The sequence below is a fragment of the Mus pahari genome, chromosome 11 (assembly GCF_900095145.1).
Source record: "Mus pahari chromosome 11, PAHARI_EIJ_v1.1, whole genome shotgun sequence".
NCBI lineage: Eukaryota > Metazoa > Chordata > Mammalia > Rodentia > Muridae > Mus > Mus pahari.
This window is the reverse complement of record NC_034600.1, coordinates 23,326,713-23,344,566: the sequence shown is the minus strand read 5'-3', so window position 1 is coordinate 23,344,566 and position 17,854 is coordinate 23,326,713. Positions and strand designations below refer to the sequence as shown.

General features: G+C 41.9%; 1 protein-coding gene across 4 annotated transcripts in view; it reads left to right on the top strand.

Moving 5' to 3' along the window:
- Positions 1 to 17,854, top strand: part of Msh3 (mutS homolog 3) — a 142,548-nt gene that overhangs the window by 117,846 nt on the left and 6,848 nt on the right. For 3 of the 4 annotated variants that reach the window (XM_021208286.2, XM_029543978.1, XM_029543979.1), the window contains 3 exons: positions 2,384 to 2,541; positions 13,473 to 13,659; positions 15,362 to 15,491. In XM_021208286.2, the coding sequence (XP_021063945.1) occupies positions 2,384 to 2,541; positions 13,473 to 13,659; positions 15,362 to 15,491 (475 nt within the window). The remainder of the gene's footprint in view (positions 1 to 2,383; positions 2,542 to 13,472; positions 13,660 to 15,361; positions 15,492 to 17,854) is intronic. The other variant, XM_021208287.2, reaches the window with a different exon arrangement.

Below are 17,854 nucleotides of genomic sequence, written 5' to 3'. Positions count from 1 at the left end.
TACAAGCTGGTTGGAAATAAGCTTCCACACACTTCAGCCCTCCTTGCTATTTTTGACTTTGCAAGCATCAAAATGTTCCCTGGTGCACACAGTTAAATACTGGAAATAGATGCTAGGGTTTAGAAGAACAGATACTTCACACAGCAAGTGCATTCTACATCTTTCTAGCTTCTGGAAACGCATAGGACACATCCGTTTCTGTGGTCACCCTACTGTGCAGCAGCAGCAAGCCTCTGAACTACAGTTATGAGCCCACTCATAACTTCCCCACTCCATTATCCCCTGCTTCTTCAGCTTCTGCTTCCATACCTTCCCGAATGAGATCAAGAGTATTACATTTTATATATGAATTAGATCATGTGCTTAGCTCATTTAACTTAAAATAGTGGTCTTTAGTTTTATTTATTTGGCCATAAATAACAGAATTTATCACCTATTTTATGACTGAATAATATTCCATTGTATGTAGGTGTTGTATTTCCTTTGCCTTTTTGTTTGCTGATAATGATGTGCTGTTTCTATTTCTTGGATGTTGTGAATCTTGCTACAATAAACACAGAAATACAGGTGTCCCTGCATCATACAGATTTCATTTTGCTTGGCTATTTACCAGCTTGTCTTTCAGAAAAATGTTAGGAATAGCTTGTGAATCTCCTGCAATGCTTCTGATTACACCTTCCTGCTAATATGCTTTTAGATCTGTGTTTTCCTTTGCTACAAATAGGCTATTTATATCCTCTGCCTGTCCCCCATTACTTCTGCACTGTTAAGAGGTGGAAGTTATATAAGACGACTGCTTTTTCATGTTTTGTTTGGTGATTTAACAACTTCCTTCTGACAATTTATATCTTTGTCTTCCCTTGCCATAGCTGTCTCTGAGCTGCTGTGTCATACTTTATCTGTTGATAAACATTTGTGCAATTCCCAGTTTAAGGCAGTTGTGAGCAGTCTCTTACTTAGGTTTTAGTACACACCACACAATTAGGTCTGACCTGGGCAGATGTTTTATGCTTCCACTAAGGAACACACTCTCCACCTTCCTCCTACATTTTCTTCAAGTAGTGGACTTGCTTTTTATGGTTCATTCTTTCATCTACCCAGACTCTGTTTCCTGAGATTTGGGACCACGCTTATCTTCGTACAGCTAACTATTTCCCTGCCATCATTTAAGGACAACGATGTCTTTGTGGCTCACCTGTAACGCCTCCCATGGCTCCCAGGTGTCTGTTGCCTGGTTGGCCTTCTCCTTCAGCTGCACACATTCCTACTTGATGCTTTCTCTGTTTAACCTGCTCCAGGATGGGTGAACATGTTCTCCAGCTCAGGACTGGCCTGAGAGGCAAGGGGCACTGCCAGCAGTCTTCTTTGTGTCTTTTGTGTCATCCTCATTTCCATTTAGTGTGTGTATACAGGAGAAGGATTGCTTGGCTATGTCTATTTTCAGCTTTAGCAGATATTACTGAAGTTTTTCAAAATGGTATGCAGTGTTTTTCTTCCAGAATAAAAATTCTAGCCCTTCTCTCATCTTTGGCATAATTTGACATTGACAACCATGGCAGGTTTTCTTCCTTCTCTGTCTTGTTTGATGTTTCTTGTGTGTGTGTGTGTGTGTGTGTGTGTGTGTGTGTGTGTGTGTGAGAAGTGGTGTCATTTTCTGTTCTGTAATCAGCTATCTCTTCATAGTCTTGACAGCCATCTGTGTATCGTTTTTATCATCCCCCCTGCAGTGAGACGGAGCCAACTGGAAGATAATTAAGTCACTGGGGCGCTGCCCTCAGAAGGGATCAGGTCTTCTGGAACAGGTTATGTCTCCTAAGAGTGTCCTTTATAAAAGGAGCATACTGGCCTGTCCTCAGCCTCTCACTTCCTGTCAGCAAAGTGAATTCCTCTTGTACACACTCCCCCTGTTCTGATATCATCCACTGTGAAACCTTTACCAGGCCTGAGAAAAAGTCAGTACCATGCTGTTGAATATCTAGAACTTTGACCTTAATGAGTCTCTTTCTTTAAACAATTACCCAGCCCCAGCTACTTTGTTATAGGATTGGAAAATGGATTAATTCAATAATATATGTAAATATGCCACAAAGTAACACTTTGCCTCATGAAGTCCTGTTTGTGGGATGAATTGTAAATACCACAAGAACATCAAAACAAAACATGAGCAAAGCATGGTAGTAGATTCTTATAATTCCAGTTTTTGGCAGGTGGAGGCAGGAGATTAAAATATGAGGCCAGCCTGGCCTACCTAGTAAGCCGAAGGCCAGCCTGGGTTATATAGTGAGCCCCTATCCCAGTCTGCACTCCCAAAATAAAAACCAACCATTCGGATCCCTTTCTGGTTCAGTAAGTGAAATTCCGTTTCTTGTTTGTTTGTTTCCAGCAGGACTCAGAGAGAGTAATGATAATCACCGGACCAAACATGGGTGGGAAGAGCTCCTACATAAAACAGGTTGCACTGCTTACCATCATGGCTCAAATTGGCTCCTACGTTCCTGCAGAGGAAGCCACAATTGGGATTGTGGATGGCATTTTCACAAGGTAAGTGTTCATTCTCTTTGAATGTATCTCTTAATGTAAGCCAAGGCCATATTATCACACAAACTCTCTTTTTGTGTACATGTTTGAATGTACACATGTTGGTTTACAGTCAACTCTCAAGGTTCAGGAGAAGTCATTTGTCACCATATATGTTGATAAGGAAGACACCCAGGGTGTCATTTCCCTAAAGAACTTTTTTTATACCCCAAATCTTTTAAATGAGTCCTTTAAATAAAATCTTAAGAAGGGAGTCAATATCTACTCTCAAGCTTGGCTGAAAGGCTGTGAAGAAATGGAAATCAATATTTAAACAGAGAAAAGAAGTTCTGGTGTGCCTTCCAGTGTGGGAAGCTGAAACCTGCTCCCTACCCATTGCTGAGATAGCAAGCAAGATCATTAATTCACATTTATTTCTGCTCTCAAACATTGCATATAACTGGCCAGGGCTTACTAATTTCAGTTTGTAAATTTAATTTTATGCTTTCTTAGCAATGTGAGTAGAGTGTCCTGGTTTTACGAAAAAGAATTTGTAGTTTACCTATTTCATATCTAGCAATTTATCGGTTCTTGAATAGTCTGTATTTCTTGTGTGATATGTTTGAGTAAGTACTGAATATGTAAACGTAACACTATGTAATAACCAAGCTCTCTGTGTAGCATGTTTGTTACTGTCCAGCTTCATGGTTAAACACTTGTGGATAAAACCAGAATGTACTATCACCAGAATTAAGAAACTTGAGCAGATACTGCAGTGCCTTAAAGTCTGCACATTGAAAGAATCTTGACTTTTGAGGGCCTTTCTGAAGAGTGTGCTCATTAGTCAAGGAAGGAAGGAAGGAAGGAAGGAAGGAAGGAAGGAAGGAAGGAAGGAAGGAAGGANAAGGAAGGAAGGAAGGAAGGAAGGAAGGAAGGAAGGAAGGAAGGAAGGAAGGAAGGAAGGAAGGGCGGGCTCCTTCAGACTGAATGGCATGTGCAGGCATCAGCATTAGACACAGTGAGGTAAGGAACTGAAGGAAGGCCCTCCAGGAGAGCCCAAAGTAAGTCCGGACTTGGTGAGAGTAATATGAGTTGTCAGGGGTAACAGTGCTGTGCACATCTGGGTGGAAAATCTGGCTACCTGTTGAAAGAAGCGGGAGGGCTATAACAAACAGATTATACTCTGTTTGCTGCTGCTGAATCAATACTGTAGACTAGAGGTGAGAGGGAAGAGAAATGGAGGGGGAGGGAGGAGGGAGGGCACCTGCATTCATATGCATATGGAAGCCAAAGGTCAACATCAGATATTCTTCATGAGTCAGGAATATTCATCTCACTTCTTTGAGACGGGGTCTTTCAGTGGGACCTGGAGTTTGGTAAGCTAAGCTGACTGACCAGCAAGCCCCATATTAGTCTTCTGAGTGGGTTTCTCCACTCGTTATATTTATATGAGTTATATATATATATATATATATATATATATATATATATATATATATATATTTCTAGGCCTTTGCTTATGTTTTATGCATGTGCACACATTCCTTGACAAGTATTTAGCATGATTTCAGTGTTTTACAAATGTAAACAGTGTTGGTACCTTTGTTACTTAAGCGCTGGGGCATAAGCTCTGGTTTCAGAAGACACAGTGGCTTGGCTCAGCCATCCCAATTCAGCAGTGAAAAGCAGACAGGGAAGATACAGGGGTGTGAACCCCCATGCCCATCCTCTAAGTACTGAGTTGAGCTTTAGGTTTAAACCAAAGAGGGGTTGAAGCTCAAGAGAGGTTTGCATAATGAAGTGGTTTTGGTCAAAGTGTGGTCTGGTCAGTGATGGTGACTTGAAGAAGTTATGCCAATTTGGTTTGCAGGTGATGATTGTCCCTGCTCTAAGCCTCAGCCTCTGTGTCATGTCATTCCCGTGGTAGATTTCCTGGAGGCGCCTGCTGGTTGGCAGGGAGTTTCAGTTGCTTAGATACAGAATGCAGGCAGAGGTGCCAGGGTTTCATCCTGCTCTCTGTTAAATTGTGGGTCCAAGTGAAGAATTAATGCTTTGAGCAAAAGCAGCTTCCATGTGTCTGTGGCACTGACTTACACATCCTGTTCTGTGCGTAAGTGAATTTTCCCCATCTCATCTGTATTGAGGGGTAGAATTGCTGGATTGTAAGGAACATGCATCTTTCAAGTTCTCCAAGGAGGCCATACCAGTGTAGGAGCAGCAGCACGTGAAGTTTGTCCTCACATTTAATGTAAAATTACAATACGTATGTTCTTAATGTTGCTTGTAGGAACATGTTCATGTCTGTTGTTTCCTTTATATGAAGTACTATCTGCTAGATTTTTATTGTTTTTTGATGCTAGGGAGATTATTCCCCTCCCCCATGTACACATTGTACTTATTTACAAAGGGATTCAGAGAGTTCCTTGTCCAGGATCCCTCATGCCTGCCAGGTCTCGTGTTATAATTCAGTGGCCACTTCCTCCTTCATCCCCCTTTGGCTTGCCTGCCCAGACAGCAGACTCTAAATTCAAGGCGCAGGTATGGAAGCAAGTGCGATGTAGCTTCCCCTCCCGCTCTGATGGGGGATTTCTCTGTGGTCGTTCTGAAAAAGCTGCTTGTTTAGATGACTACTTTCTAAGCCCAGGCCTTAGGATCTCTAGCCAGCATCTCTGAGGTGCTACCCAAGCAGTGGCACTTTAAAAGTTCATGTCAGAACAGCCTCAAATGAGAGAATTACCACATGCTTTGTAATCTTTACTTAGTATGCATTGCAGTTCTTCCAGTAAAAGTAAGTGATTATTCAAATTAAATCATTGCTACTCAAAAATCCTTTTTGTGTCCATTGAGAAATACACTATAGCTAAATTGAATAAGATGTTTGCATAAGGTTTGGCTCCAGACTTTAAGCTGCTTGTTTTATGTTATATTGGACATCTGGAACATTGGGCTTAAATGTGTATACTCCATAATTATCAATGGCATGTCTGCTGTGGCTCACGAGTGCTGTAGGAAGTAAATGGAGGGAAAACTGCAGTCAGGCAGATGGTTGGGATCTTCTTTCTTGACTATTATAAGGTCACACAACTAAGGAATGATGTCCTTAGTCATTAGCAGATCTTTTTTAAAGTAGGTTTTTGGCCAGCATCTATATTTGGCTTTAAGTGATGTATTTAAATCAGTATATTGGGATTTATGTGCTCATCAGTGAAATGCCTGTTTCCAAGGATCATTAGCATCTGAGAGCATCACTGAGATCAGATCTGTGCTTGTCTTCCTGATGTCTGAGTGCAAGTTTCAGCCTTATACAACTTCTTAGATTCGGTAATTAAGTTTGAGAAAAGCAATGAGTTATTAAGTGTGGTTAGGAAGTCATTTGAGAAAAACAAAACAGTTGCCATCTCTCATCATCATTTCTGTTGATGCCAGTGAAATGTTTGTGATAACTGGCCCCTAGTGAATAATATGATGGCGTGCTGCCCACATGCCCCCGTTCTATAAACATTTAGCCCTGTCGTATTCAGTGTGGCATGAGTATGATTATCCTAAAATAGAATTAAAGGGTAATGGCCTCAGGGCTTATGTTATGTCACATGCTGCTTTTGAGCAGACAGCCAATTCATTCATCCAGTCTAGTTCAACTTGGCAAATATTTGTTGGACACAAACTGTGAAGGATGTGCGCAGTGCATCCTTCAGGGGAAGAAAGAAAGCGTCTCAAATGAGCATGTGTCTTCTCAGTTGTAAATACCCCATGATAGATGGCGTACCCACTCTAAAGACCCCATGATAGATGACATTTACCTCCAGGAACAAGTTCTTTCTTCAGTGGCTCCAGGAACCTTGCCTGGGGAAGGCCTTTGGTGTGTCGTGAACATGAGATGCATCACTGCTATTTTTTGGTGGGATGTATGGATTTAATACCTATATTTGGGTCAAAATTTCCTAAAGGTTTGGTTTCGAAGCATATGGAGACAGATTCCCTGCTTGCAGTTCCCCAGTGCACTGTTCAGAACTCTGGTTTTCTTCTTTTGTTTTTTTAAGACTTTATTTAGTTGAGAGAAGTTTTAAGTTCACATCAAAATTTGAGAAAAGAATAGAGACTTTTTCCCAGAGGCTCTTGCTGCCCTAGGTCAGCCTCGCTGGCAGAATGGTCCAAGGATTGAAGCTACATTGCTGAGTAGTCATCACGCAGAGCCAGTGGTTGACATGAAGGCTCATTTCGGTTTGGACGGAGTCACCATCCTGAAAATCTTCTATGCCTGCTTATTCATCCTCCCTCCCCCAACTGCTGGGACTCATGGATCCTCTTACACTGCATCTGTAGACTCTTAGAGTATCACGTAGCAAATGGAATGTGGCCCTCTTGCTCTGTAGGTTCCCTTCCCTGGGGTAATTGTATTGATGTTTCCTCTATGTCTTCCAGGGCTTGATAATGTGTCTTTTTACTGGTGGATGGGAGTCTGTTGTCTGAATTATCACAGCTTACCAGTTCCACACTAAAAGTCATCAGATTACTCATGAAGTTTAACAGTTATCAATAATTTGCTAAAAACAAACCTGTAAACATCCACATGTGGGGTTTTATGTAGACATTTAACTCCTTTCGCAAGGATCAGAAAACATACATGATCAGTCCTGTGGCAGTGTATATGTGTTTGCTTTTGTGTGCCGTATTTGTCTCATATGTACGAAGCTACTACAAGTGAACAAACAAAACTAAATCTAAGAAATCTTTGGGTATAATAATAATAATAATAATAATAATAATAATAATAATAATAATAATAGGGCTGGTGAGATGGCTCAGTGGGTAAGAGCACCCGACTGTTCTTCCGAAGGTCTGGAGTTCAAATCCCAGCAACCACATGGTGGCTCCATAACCATCCATAACAAGATCTGACGCCCTCTTCTGGAGTGTCTGAAGACAGCTACAGTGTACTTACATATAATAAATAAATAAATCTTAAAAAAAAATAATAATGGTTGTTATTATTATTACTAATTTGTTGAAATACATTCAGCCCTTTGTTATTTATTCATTTATTTCAAGGTCTTACCATGTAGCCTAAGCTGGCCTAAAATTCACCATCTTCCTACCTCAGCCTCTCAAATGCATGGATTGCAGGCATGAGCTACCCCCGGCCACTCTTGTAGGTTGTAAACTGACAACTGTGACTATAGAAAGTTCTTTGGAACAAAATAATATTCTGACTAGTGGGTACAATATGTACAGCCAACGTAACAATTGGCACGCCATGACTGCAGGTACTTGGTGTTATTTGTGGTGGGAGGGTTTCACTTTTACTCTGAGTTCTTTGGAAATGAACAGCAGTCTACACTCAACGATGTGCAGTAGAATTCTAAAGAAAGTCCTTATTGCTGGTTGATGACCCTCTTCACTGATGCTTCCCTAGTCTTTCCACACCCAGCCTCTGTGACCCCCGTTCTATCCATACCCAGCTTCTGTGACCCCCATTCCTTACACACCCAGCCTTTGTGTCCCCCATTCCTTACACACCCAGCCTCTATGACTCCTCCCATTCCTTACACACCCAGCCTCTGTGGCCCCACATTCCTTACACACACAGACTCTATGACTCCCCCCATTCCTTACACACCCAGCCTCTGTGACCCCCATTCTGTCCACACCCAGCTTCTGTGACCCCCATTCCTTACACACCCAGCCTCTGTGTTCCCCATTCCTCACTCACCCATCCTCTCACTGAACTGGGAGCTCCCAGATTCATGTCCCTGGGACTCAGGTTCTGCCTGGTGCTGGCATCTGAACTCCTTCTCTCTGGCTTGTGCAGTAAGCACTGTACTGACTGAGTCATTCCTGCCTCGGCTCTCGTCTTCTCTTTCTTTTTTCTTTTTTTCCTACAGTGCCTCTCTCAAGCCTTACAGTAGTGATCCTCCTGCCTCAGTTCTGGGATTATAGATGTGCACCACAGTACCCAGCTCTAGGTATTGTAGGTGTTTGTAATTTTGTTCCATTATGGGGTGACAAGTGTCTGTGTCTAACTAAAGGCACTATGAGTAGACAGCTGGGTGAAGAGTGGAGTTGCTCTTTACAGTTTATGTACTTCAAGTACTATTTGGTGCCTTCGCATATTTTAGTAATTTCAGCCTTTTCTCTTCTTAGATTTTATGATTTTAGATTCTTTTCAATCCCCATTGTGTTTTTGTTTTTGCTGTTTTTTTTTTTTAAAGTATGGACCAAGTGTGGTATCATAGACCTTTAATCCAAGCACTCAGGAGGCAGGAACAGGAGGATCTCTGCAATTCCAGGGCAGGCCTCGTCTGCCTAAGATTTGCAGGATACCTAGTGCTATATAGTGAGCTCCGCCTCAAAGCAAACAAACAAAAAATTAGAGTATTTTATTACTGAGTAAGTTTCTTACCTTTTGTTCAAATTATCCAGAAAATAAGAAGCTTCTTTCTGTGCCTTAGCAAGGTGGAGTAAATGGGAAAGAATGCAAAATACTTAAACATCTTGAAAAACCTCCTAAATAAAGGATACAATGGGCAATTGCTTTCTAATTCTCTTATCTGAGATACTGAGATGGGCAAACTCATAGTGGTAAAATAGAATATAGTTGATGTGACTGGGAGGGCTGAGCAGTGATTATCACTGGGAGCAGAGCCCGTATGAGAGAGAGGGTCTAGAAAAGGGCAGTGGAGACGCTGCTCACACAGAAGATGGTACATTTTCTTATTTGCTTTATCACTACCCTTTAAAAGTGCTTAAGATCAAAGAATCTCATTGTAACACAAGTAACCAATGCTTCATTTAGTGACTTAATATTTAAGCCCTGACTGAGCATAGTCTCTCTCTCACACCAGCATGTCCTTGCAGAGGCCAGCCCTGTGATCAGAAGGGAGAGAGACCGGATCATTTTCTATAATTGAGAAACATGTAGCATGCTAACTCAAATATCATTAAAAATAGTCTGTCAGAGTTCCTGGAAGTAGTCTTGATTTTTAGAAACTGATTCAAAGAAGTAATCATGGCCTTCTCCAGCTATGTTTTATGAGGCTTTGTTGACCTATATACGGGTTATGGGATAGGGTTGACCTATATACGGCTTATGGGATGGGGGGGGATTAGAAAGATTAGTCAGCTGCCACTCCTAAAAATACCGTTGGTTTTGTCTTCTTAATCACATAACTGAAACCTTCTGTCTGTGCAGAGAGGACTGACTCCAAGTAGAATGCTGAAGAATGCATTTTTCATTTTTATTACAATTGAGCATAAACAAGACAAGTATGCTTACCTGTGTTCTAGAATTCCGTAAATCTCTAGCATATTTTAACACCTGAAAAACTTCAGAGTCATCATCCAGTAATATGACTTGTGATTGTTGATTTAGCACAAAGTTATAAACTTTCAATTATTTTATATACCTTATTTTACTGCAAAAAGTTATTTTAGACTAAAAGAATGACTGAGATATGAGATAGTGAAAGATCACGGTTGACTAAAGGGACCACATGAAGAGAACGGCAGAAACAGAAGATAACGGCAGAAACAGAAGATAACATCAGATCTGTTGATTGTATTCAGCCAAACTCAAATACAGAGACAGACATAGTGATGCATTTTAAGTTAAGGAAGGCTAACAGTGTCAATAAACCATTTATCAATAAACCATTCCCATGTAACAGACAATCCACATGTAACAGACAGTTCCCATGCAGCAGACAATCCACACATAACAGACAGTTCCCATGTAACTTGCAGTGTCAGTGACTGGTTAATGAGCCGTCATTTCTGCAGTGTCTGGTCGCAACAGTAGGTCTCTAGAAAAGGAGAATTATGATTAAAATTGTGCTGTGTCCTAGGTCAGTGGCTTTTAGGCCATTCTTTAGGGAACAGAGTGACTTTGCTTATAAGAAAGGACTTAAACATAACTAGAAAGCTATTTGCAATCACTAACCAGCCTAATTGGAGAAGCATAGTAAAATTCCATCCAAACATCCCTGACACCATGTCTGGCTTTCTGGACAGAAACCTTACAAGGTTCTGGGCTTAGGTTGGGATTTCCAGAAGCATCTACTACCATGATGGTCCTTAATGACACACACAGTCTGACACAGTCGTCTGACACAGTCATCTGACACAGTTGTCTGACACAGTCTGACACAGTCGTCTGACACAGTCGTCTGACACAGTCGTCTGACACAGTCAAACTTCAGTTAACAACTCTCATATTATTATAAGCTTCCCATGGGAGCTTTAAAATTACTTCTGATATTTATTCATCAAAAGCACTTCATGTTTCTTACAGCTACATAAAATTTATTTTTGAATAAACTCAACACGTATAAGAATCTTAATTTTTATGGTCTCATATGGAGAGTATAACTTTAAACCCTTTTGTTTCTTGTAATGTTTCCCACAAATGATCACTCATTCCACATTCAGTGCAGTGACTGGTCCACACTGCAGCAGCAGGGCCCTGGAGTTTAGGTTAGGGACTAAATCAGTGGGTTTTGTGCTATATCCGTGTGTAACCAGTGCTCATAAGACCATGGACTTGAGACATGGGCGTTAGAGGGTTCTGATGGCTTTGTCTGGTTTTATGAAGTGACTCTCCTGTTTACAGGTGGGGATGCTGCTCTCACACAGAAGGGAGCCAACTTGTGTAAGGTGGCTCTGTTCTCAGTCTTGCTATTTCGAGCGTGTGTGTGTGTGTGTGTGTGTGTGTGTGTGTGTGTGTGTGTCTTTGTGCTGAGAATTGAACTCTGAGCCATAAACAAAGCAAGCACTCTACATCTACCCTGTAGCCCCATATCTTAGTTGCTTTACTTTTGAGATGAGTGCTTGGGCTGATGATGAACTCACTCTGTTTCACAGGCAGGACTTGACTGGAACTCATCATCCTACTGTTTCTGCCTCCCACAGAGGTGGGATTACCCCACCATGCCTACCTACGTAATTTGTTAACACAATTTTAAACGTTTTACTACATAGTACACTTGAAGCTCCTTAGCTAGATGACAACTGATTTTTTTTTTTTAATGTCAACAAATAGAGCAATGCTCAGTGGCTTTAGTCTCAAACAAGAGCTGAAAAACTTGGAGGTTGGGTGTGGTGGCTGAGCATGGGTTTAGCATCTGGAAGACCGTGGCTAATCCACAGAACTAGAGGAGAAGTAGGGGTTGGGGAGGGCAAGGGGAGAGGAGGATTCTCGTCTAGGCATCAGAGTGGCTAGTATTCTGAGGGCTACAATGTCTTAAATAGCCTGCTTTGTCTTCATATTCTTTTTGTAAGTTTAGATAAAATAAATATCCAGATTTTAAATCTCAAGGCTTTTTTCCTGCTCTTCCACCATGGCTTCCATTATAGATGAAATGTGGGTAACAATCTTAAGTCTCCTCCCTTTGTTCCCAATCAGATTTTTCTTTGAAATAGCATTTCTTAAAATCCTGCTATAAAACTGTACCAAAATGTAATCTAACCCTAATGCTCAGTCTCTTGCCTTAGGAAGCTTCCGTCACCTTCTGACTCAGTCCATGTTTCTGTCTTCTGTGCTTGTCTACAGCCCTGGCCATGGGCTCAGGACATTTGTGTGTGCTTTCCAGTCCCTGACTTGTCTGTCTACACCCTCGGAGCTTTCTCTAGCTGCATCTCCCAGGTTAATCGTCATGGTCGTCCTCAGCATCTGATTGTTTAAGTGATCATGCTTTTATTTTTAGTTTGCAGGGCTTTCATGTTTTCTTTTGTCTTTTTTCCTATGGTGTCTGTCAGCCCTTTTCCTTCCTAGTCTATTTCTCTTCAATGTAGACTCAACCCGTGAAAATCTCACTGTTTCCCAGTAGTAGCATAGGCTAGTGGTCAAGCCCTCAGCAGGTGGGCTCTGGGGACATGTAAAATCCAAGTTGTGACAGTTACCATTGTAAAATGGAGGGAAGTATCAGGATATGGGCTTTGGAAATGTTGCTGGACTGCCGCTAACGCAACAGCGCTCCAGGAGATTCTTTCTGTTTAGTGGCTTTAAGATGGATAGAATCGGCAGCACTCGGGAGCTGTGCCCACCTGTAGGCATCGCCTCCTGTGCAGGTGGCTCCAGCATGCTGCCCGAGACTCAGGGTGGCCGTGAATCTCTGCAGAATGTCTGAGTGCTGCAGGCCAGGTGTGGCGAGTGCCTGGTGTGGAACTCTGGAAGCAGAACTAAGTTGATAAGAGCATTTCTCAGAGGAGCAGTTAGCCTTCTGAGAAGCCAACTGGGAGCTAAAAGCCTGAACTCTAGATTGTGCAGTTAGTTACATTGCCTTACTCTATTACCTAGTTGCTCCTTTTCACCTTCCCAGGCTCCCTTTATACTGAATAAATGTTTTCACAAATGAATGTGACATAGAACCTACTGTCACCTGTGTTCTGGAAGAAATTTCAGGAATCACGGTTCCATGAGTTACGAAATACCTATGCTAGGGCCTTCTATGAGACATGCACAGTGTGTAGCTTATGATCCAGGCTCCAGGAGATTTCTTTCCAAAGGGATAGTCTTGAGACTTTTGGACTCTGACATGTAGGAGCTGGGTTTACACGGGAACCTCGGGTGAACTGCTGTCCGAGGTCACTAAATGCCTGTAAGTTAATTCTAGGACAAAAATTTTGTTGTGTGAAAATAAATTATTTTATATATAGTAATTTACTTTTTAATTACCCTGGGGTTTTCATATGAAATGCTGGAAAGCCTCCCTACTGTACAAGTCCTACTGCTAATAGATATTTAAAGGTAGCAACACAGAGAAGTATTGGGAACACCAAGATGTCAGTTTGGAATTTGAAGTCGAACTGTCCATTACTCTGTTATTCACTCTTTATATCCAACATATGTTTATTTAATAGAATTAATTATTCACACACACATTAAATATATTGTTCATAAAATAATATTTGGCCTCCTAGGAAGAAAACTTGGGAATCAAGTGTTTTCATCTTATTTGTAGGATGGGTGCTGCAGACAATATATACAAAGGCCGGAGTACTTTCATGGAAGAACTGACGGACACAGCAGAAATAATCAGGAGAGCGTCACCGCAGTCCTTGGTTATCCTGGATGAGCTGGGGAGAGGGACAAGCACCCATGATGGAATCGCCATCGCCTATGCAACTCTAGAGTATTTTATCAGAGACGTAAGCATCCATCACAGCTTTAAAATATTATTAACTAATATTGTTTGAAGCTAACATATTATAATAGCATACATATAAATAGGAGATGATTAACAAGTCTGTTATCTTTTGTGGAGAGACATGAACTCTGCTCTCATGGTTATTGTATTACTATGTTGTAAAACCTTCATGTAATACCTGCATGCCCCCTTCCCCTTCTGTGTGTGTGCATGTGTGTGGAGGTGTATGTGGATAGCGAGCCCCATGGAGTCTCTCTGGGAAAGAGACTACGAACTCACACTGCCATACCCAGCTTTTTACATGTGTGGCAAGCACTTTACTGCCTTTGTCAGTGAACTAAATAGCCAGAGGAGCTCTGGGATTTGTTCAGACATTTATTAGGATGACATGATAATGATAACGTGCACCTTCCCCTTAAAACACTTAACTTTTTTTTTTAAATCCTTATTTGAAAAGATACATCTCACTACATTTGGTAAAGGTTGGGTAAAGTTCCCTTTTACCACCAACACATTTTAACATCTGCTTAACCTTCAGGAGGAAGTTACAGCAGAATGAGTTTGTCAGCCCTGAGATCTAGTTCATAATTTCTGTTGTGCTCTACTATGTCCGTGGTGTGACTGTTAGTGAATGAATGTCACAGCTGACCCGGAATTTAGTAGTAGCAACACTGGGTGGTGTTTAATTCCATCTTTGCTAGCTGCGACAAGGGTGTCAGTGGGAGTAGCTGTCATCTGAAGGTGGGACAAGGGCTACGGGATCCCCTGCTAATGTGGCTCACACAGAAGCTGGGAAGCTTGGTGCTGGCAGTTAGCCGGTCCTTCCGTTCTCTTCTCTGAGTCTATTGGGCATCTGTAATAAATCAAAGCCAGGCTTCCTCAAAGGAAAGCAGCTCAGGGACTCAGAGAGAATAGGAATGCTATTCCCTCCCGTCGTGGTTGCACACTGTTGCTGCTGCCTGTCCCATCCACCGTCTAGCAGGTTCAGCATTCTGTTGAGTCTCTAGATCAAGTTGGGAAGAACCACCATTGATGGCAGTGATCCTGCCTGAGCCTAGCATGGCCCGGCTTCTCTGTATTTAGCTCATCTTTGATGTCTTTTCTCAGAAATGCAAAGTTTTTGTTGTGTGTTTTTAAATGTTTTAAAATTTATTTATATATTTTAATTCTACTTTTTAATTTCTGGTAATAAGAAAGCAGTTAAATTTGTGTGTTAATCACAGTGTTATGTCACAAAAGACAAAGAAGAGGGAAAAAGCATTTTTGATACTTAAGAAAACATATGAGTCATACTCTATGTTAGTAAGTTTCTTATATAGGAATTTTATTCTGGTTATATAGGTGATGTTATCTGCAACTAATTATCAAATGATTGAGACTGAGGCTGTAGCTCAGTGGCAGAGCCCTCGCCTACTGTGCGAAAGCCCTGGGTTCAGTCGTCAGTACTGCAGGAGGGAGAGGTGATTCAGGAAAATAAATCTGTGCTTGCGTGCTTATGGGTATGAGTGTGCATACTCATGCATGTGTGTCTGTTTGCCCGTCTGCCTTTATAGGCTAGAGAAAGGAAAGGAATGTGTAAAAATATTAATTGGTTGTCTAAGCCAAGAGTATATGGTAATTTTTGTTGTAGCTTTTATAAAGATTTGAAATTTTAAAGTTGAAATGTTTTAACTAAAGCAACACTGTACATCTTACTGTTTTAGGTGAAATCCTTAACCCTGTTCGTTACCCACTATCCACCAGTCTGTGAACTAGAAAAATGTTACCCAGAGCAAGTGGGGAATTACCACATGGGATTCTTGGTCAATGAGGATGAAAGCAAGCAGGACTCGGGTAAGATAGCCCTTGCATAGCACAGGCGAGTAGTCCTGCCTTTCAGTTTGCTAACTCAGGCTTATAGGAATGTGAGCTTATTGCTTATTAGGAATATAATCTGTGAGTGTCCATTATAAAGAACATTTGTCAGTATTCATTTGCTGTAAGCTTTGAGTTGCATAGAGTGTACATCTGTGTGTTTGCAAATGCAGTCCTTCCCTGTTTAAAAAGCAACCCTTGTTCCAGAAACAGGGGTTCCTCTTAGTCCCCCACAGTCTCCCTTGGTTTTTTTGCTAGGATACGATAGTCAAGTGCAGAGGGTCTTTAGTCATCTTTAAAGTGTTCATCACCTCCCCAGTGTCATTTCACTCCGAATACTTACCACCAGCCATATCCCATAGTGGAGTTGCGTGGATCTCAGATAGGTAAAGTGGCTTGCTGATGCCCGACAGTCTCCTTTTGGTCCTGTTTTCCCAGCCTTCCCAGTACTGCTGCCATCAGAGGATGAGGTGTTTCTCTGAGAAAGAACACCATTAGCCAACAGGAATGAATTCAAGTACCATAAGTAACCTAGTAAGCTGTAGACTATCCCCTGCTCAGTAGTAGTTTTTTTAAGCTACCAGCCTGTGGTAGTTTGCACAGTTGGTATGCTGTAATGGAAAATCCATTTTCCAAGGCACTCCAGAGACCAAATTTAATTTAAAAAAAATTTTTTTTAAGGACAGGACTTAGAAAGAAACCAGGCAGATGGCCCAAATGAAACAAAGTATTGGACCTAAGATAAATGTAATGTTAAGCACTCACTGCCTCTCCACTCTGAGCCCCGAAAAACACCTCATAAATTCTCTCATGAAGTTTTGCTTCTTATTAATCTGCATCCAGTGTGACAGAAAATGGCTTGCAAGTAAAACCCATGGGTAAACAGCTGCAGAGTTCTGCAGCAGGTAGGCCCTAAGGCAGTGCTGTTCAAAGCTTACAGCCCATTCCCCGCCCCCCGCTCCACCCCCACCAGCCTACAGCAGAATCCCATCCCCTAGAGCGTCTGGCATTTTACTATATTGATTTGAACTTTTTCCATGAACATAACTCTTAGGCAGACTCGGTCTTCCTCCCTCTGCCTCGCCCATGCTTCTGAGTGCTGTGCACCATCCCCACCTCTGGAGCCACAGGTCAGCTTATCAGTGATCTCATTGTGTTAGTTGGGACCTCAGCCCTCCCTCCCTCTGTCCTCCCATGTCCTCATTCACTTTGTTGTCCCTTCAGGTATGCTCATTTTACCTACCATGCAGTGGCAGCAAGCACCCACTCCTCAGACGAACAAGAGCTACTACTGGGTTCTAAGAACCAAGACTGCCTGGTTTTTATTTTTGCATTCTTTCATTTGCTTTGAGTCTGTAGCGGAATCCTCCTTTGCCTCCTGATAGCTTTGAAAACAGCGTCTGTACAGGATGCCAACATAACTGAACCTCTTAGTCCCCCTGGAGTCCCTCCTGCTGCAGCCCTTGGTGGCTCTCCTCTTGTGAACAGGTTGCTGTGGGAGCCTGCTGCACACCTGCATTCCTCAGGCCGCCTTTGTGGTCCCCTAGAGATTCTCTTACTTTCTCTTCTAAGTGTTTGAGTTCCAGTAGTAGCTTGATCCCTGTGGTTCAACAGTGAGGTTATGCAGGCTGGCATCTCAGCACAGTCCCCAGCTCCCCTCTCTGCAATTGTTCTTGCTCTGTCTTTCTGCCTTGCTTGCTCCAGCCAGAGGCCAGTGGGAAGATGGTTATAGCTCTTTGAGATACTACGTACTGGATACCTGACAGTGTCCACAGCTAGAGCAGGGGCTAGTGCTGTCTGAGACTTCATTTATTTTACTTTTGGCACTGGGTGTTGGGCTCAGACTTTGGTTCATGCTGAGCATGCACTCTCCCACCAAGCAATGTCTTGATTCTTTCTGTAACTCTCTTAGGGGCAAGGGACCTTTTTCCCAGGTGCATTCTAGCAGCTTAGGATCATTCCAGTCTCATTTTCAGAACTGAGTTGCATCTAAGTGAGAATGGCAGAAATGACTTTGTCTCAGAATCAGGACTCACTTTTGGAGCTAGATGTGAGGAATTGTTCTGATTAAGTGGACAACTGTTAATTCCTTATAATACAAAAAGTCTTCTTAGACATGGAATGGATTTTGGAAAGGCTATTACTAATATCAATGAAACAAAGTAAAGGTTCGAGGTCCATGTTTCAAGAGGTGTGTGGTTGCCAAAGCAATGGATCAGCAGCCAAAAAACAAACTGGAAAATCATAGACAATGCTGAGTATTGTAAGGAATGCCTCTACCCAAGTTCTTTTGTTTTGTTGTTGTTGTTTGTTTGTTTGTTTGTTTTCGAGACAGGGTTTCT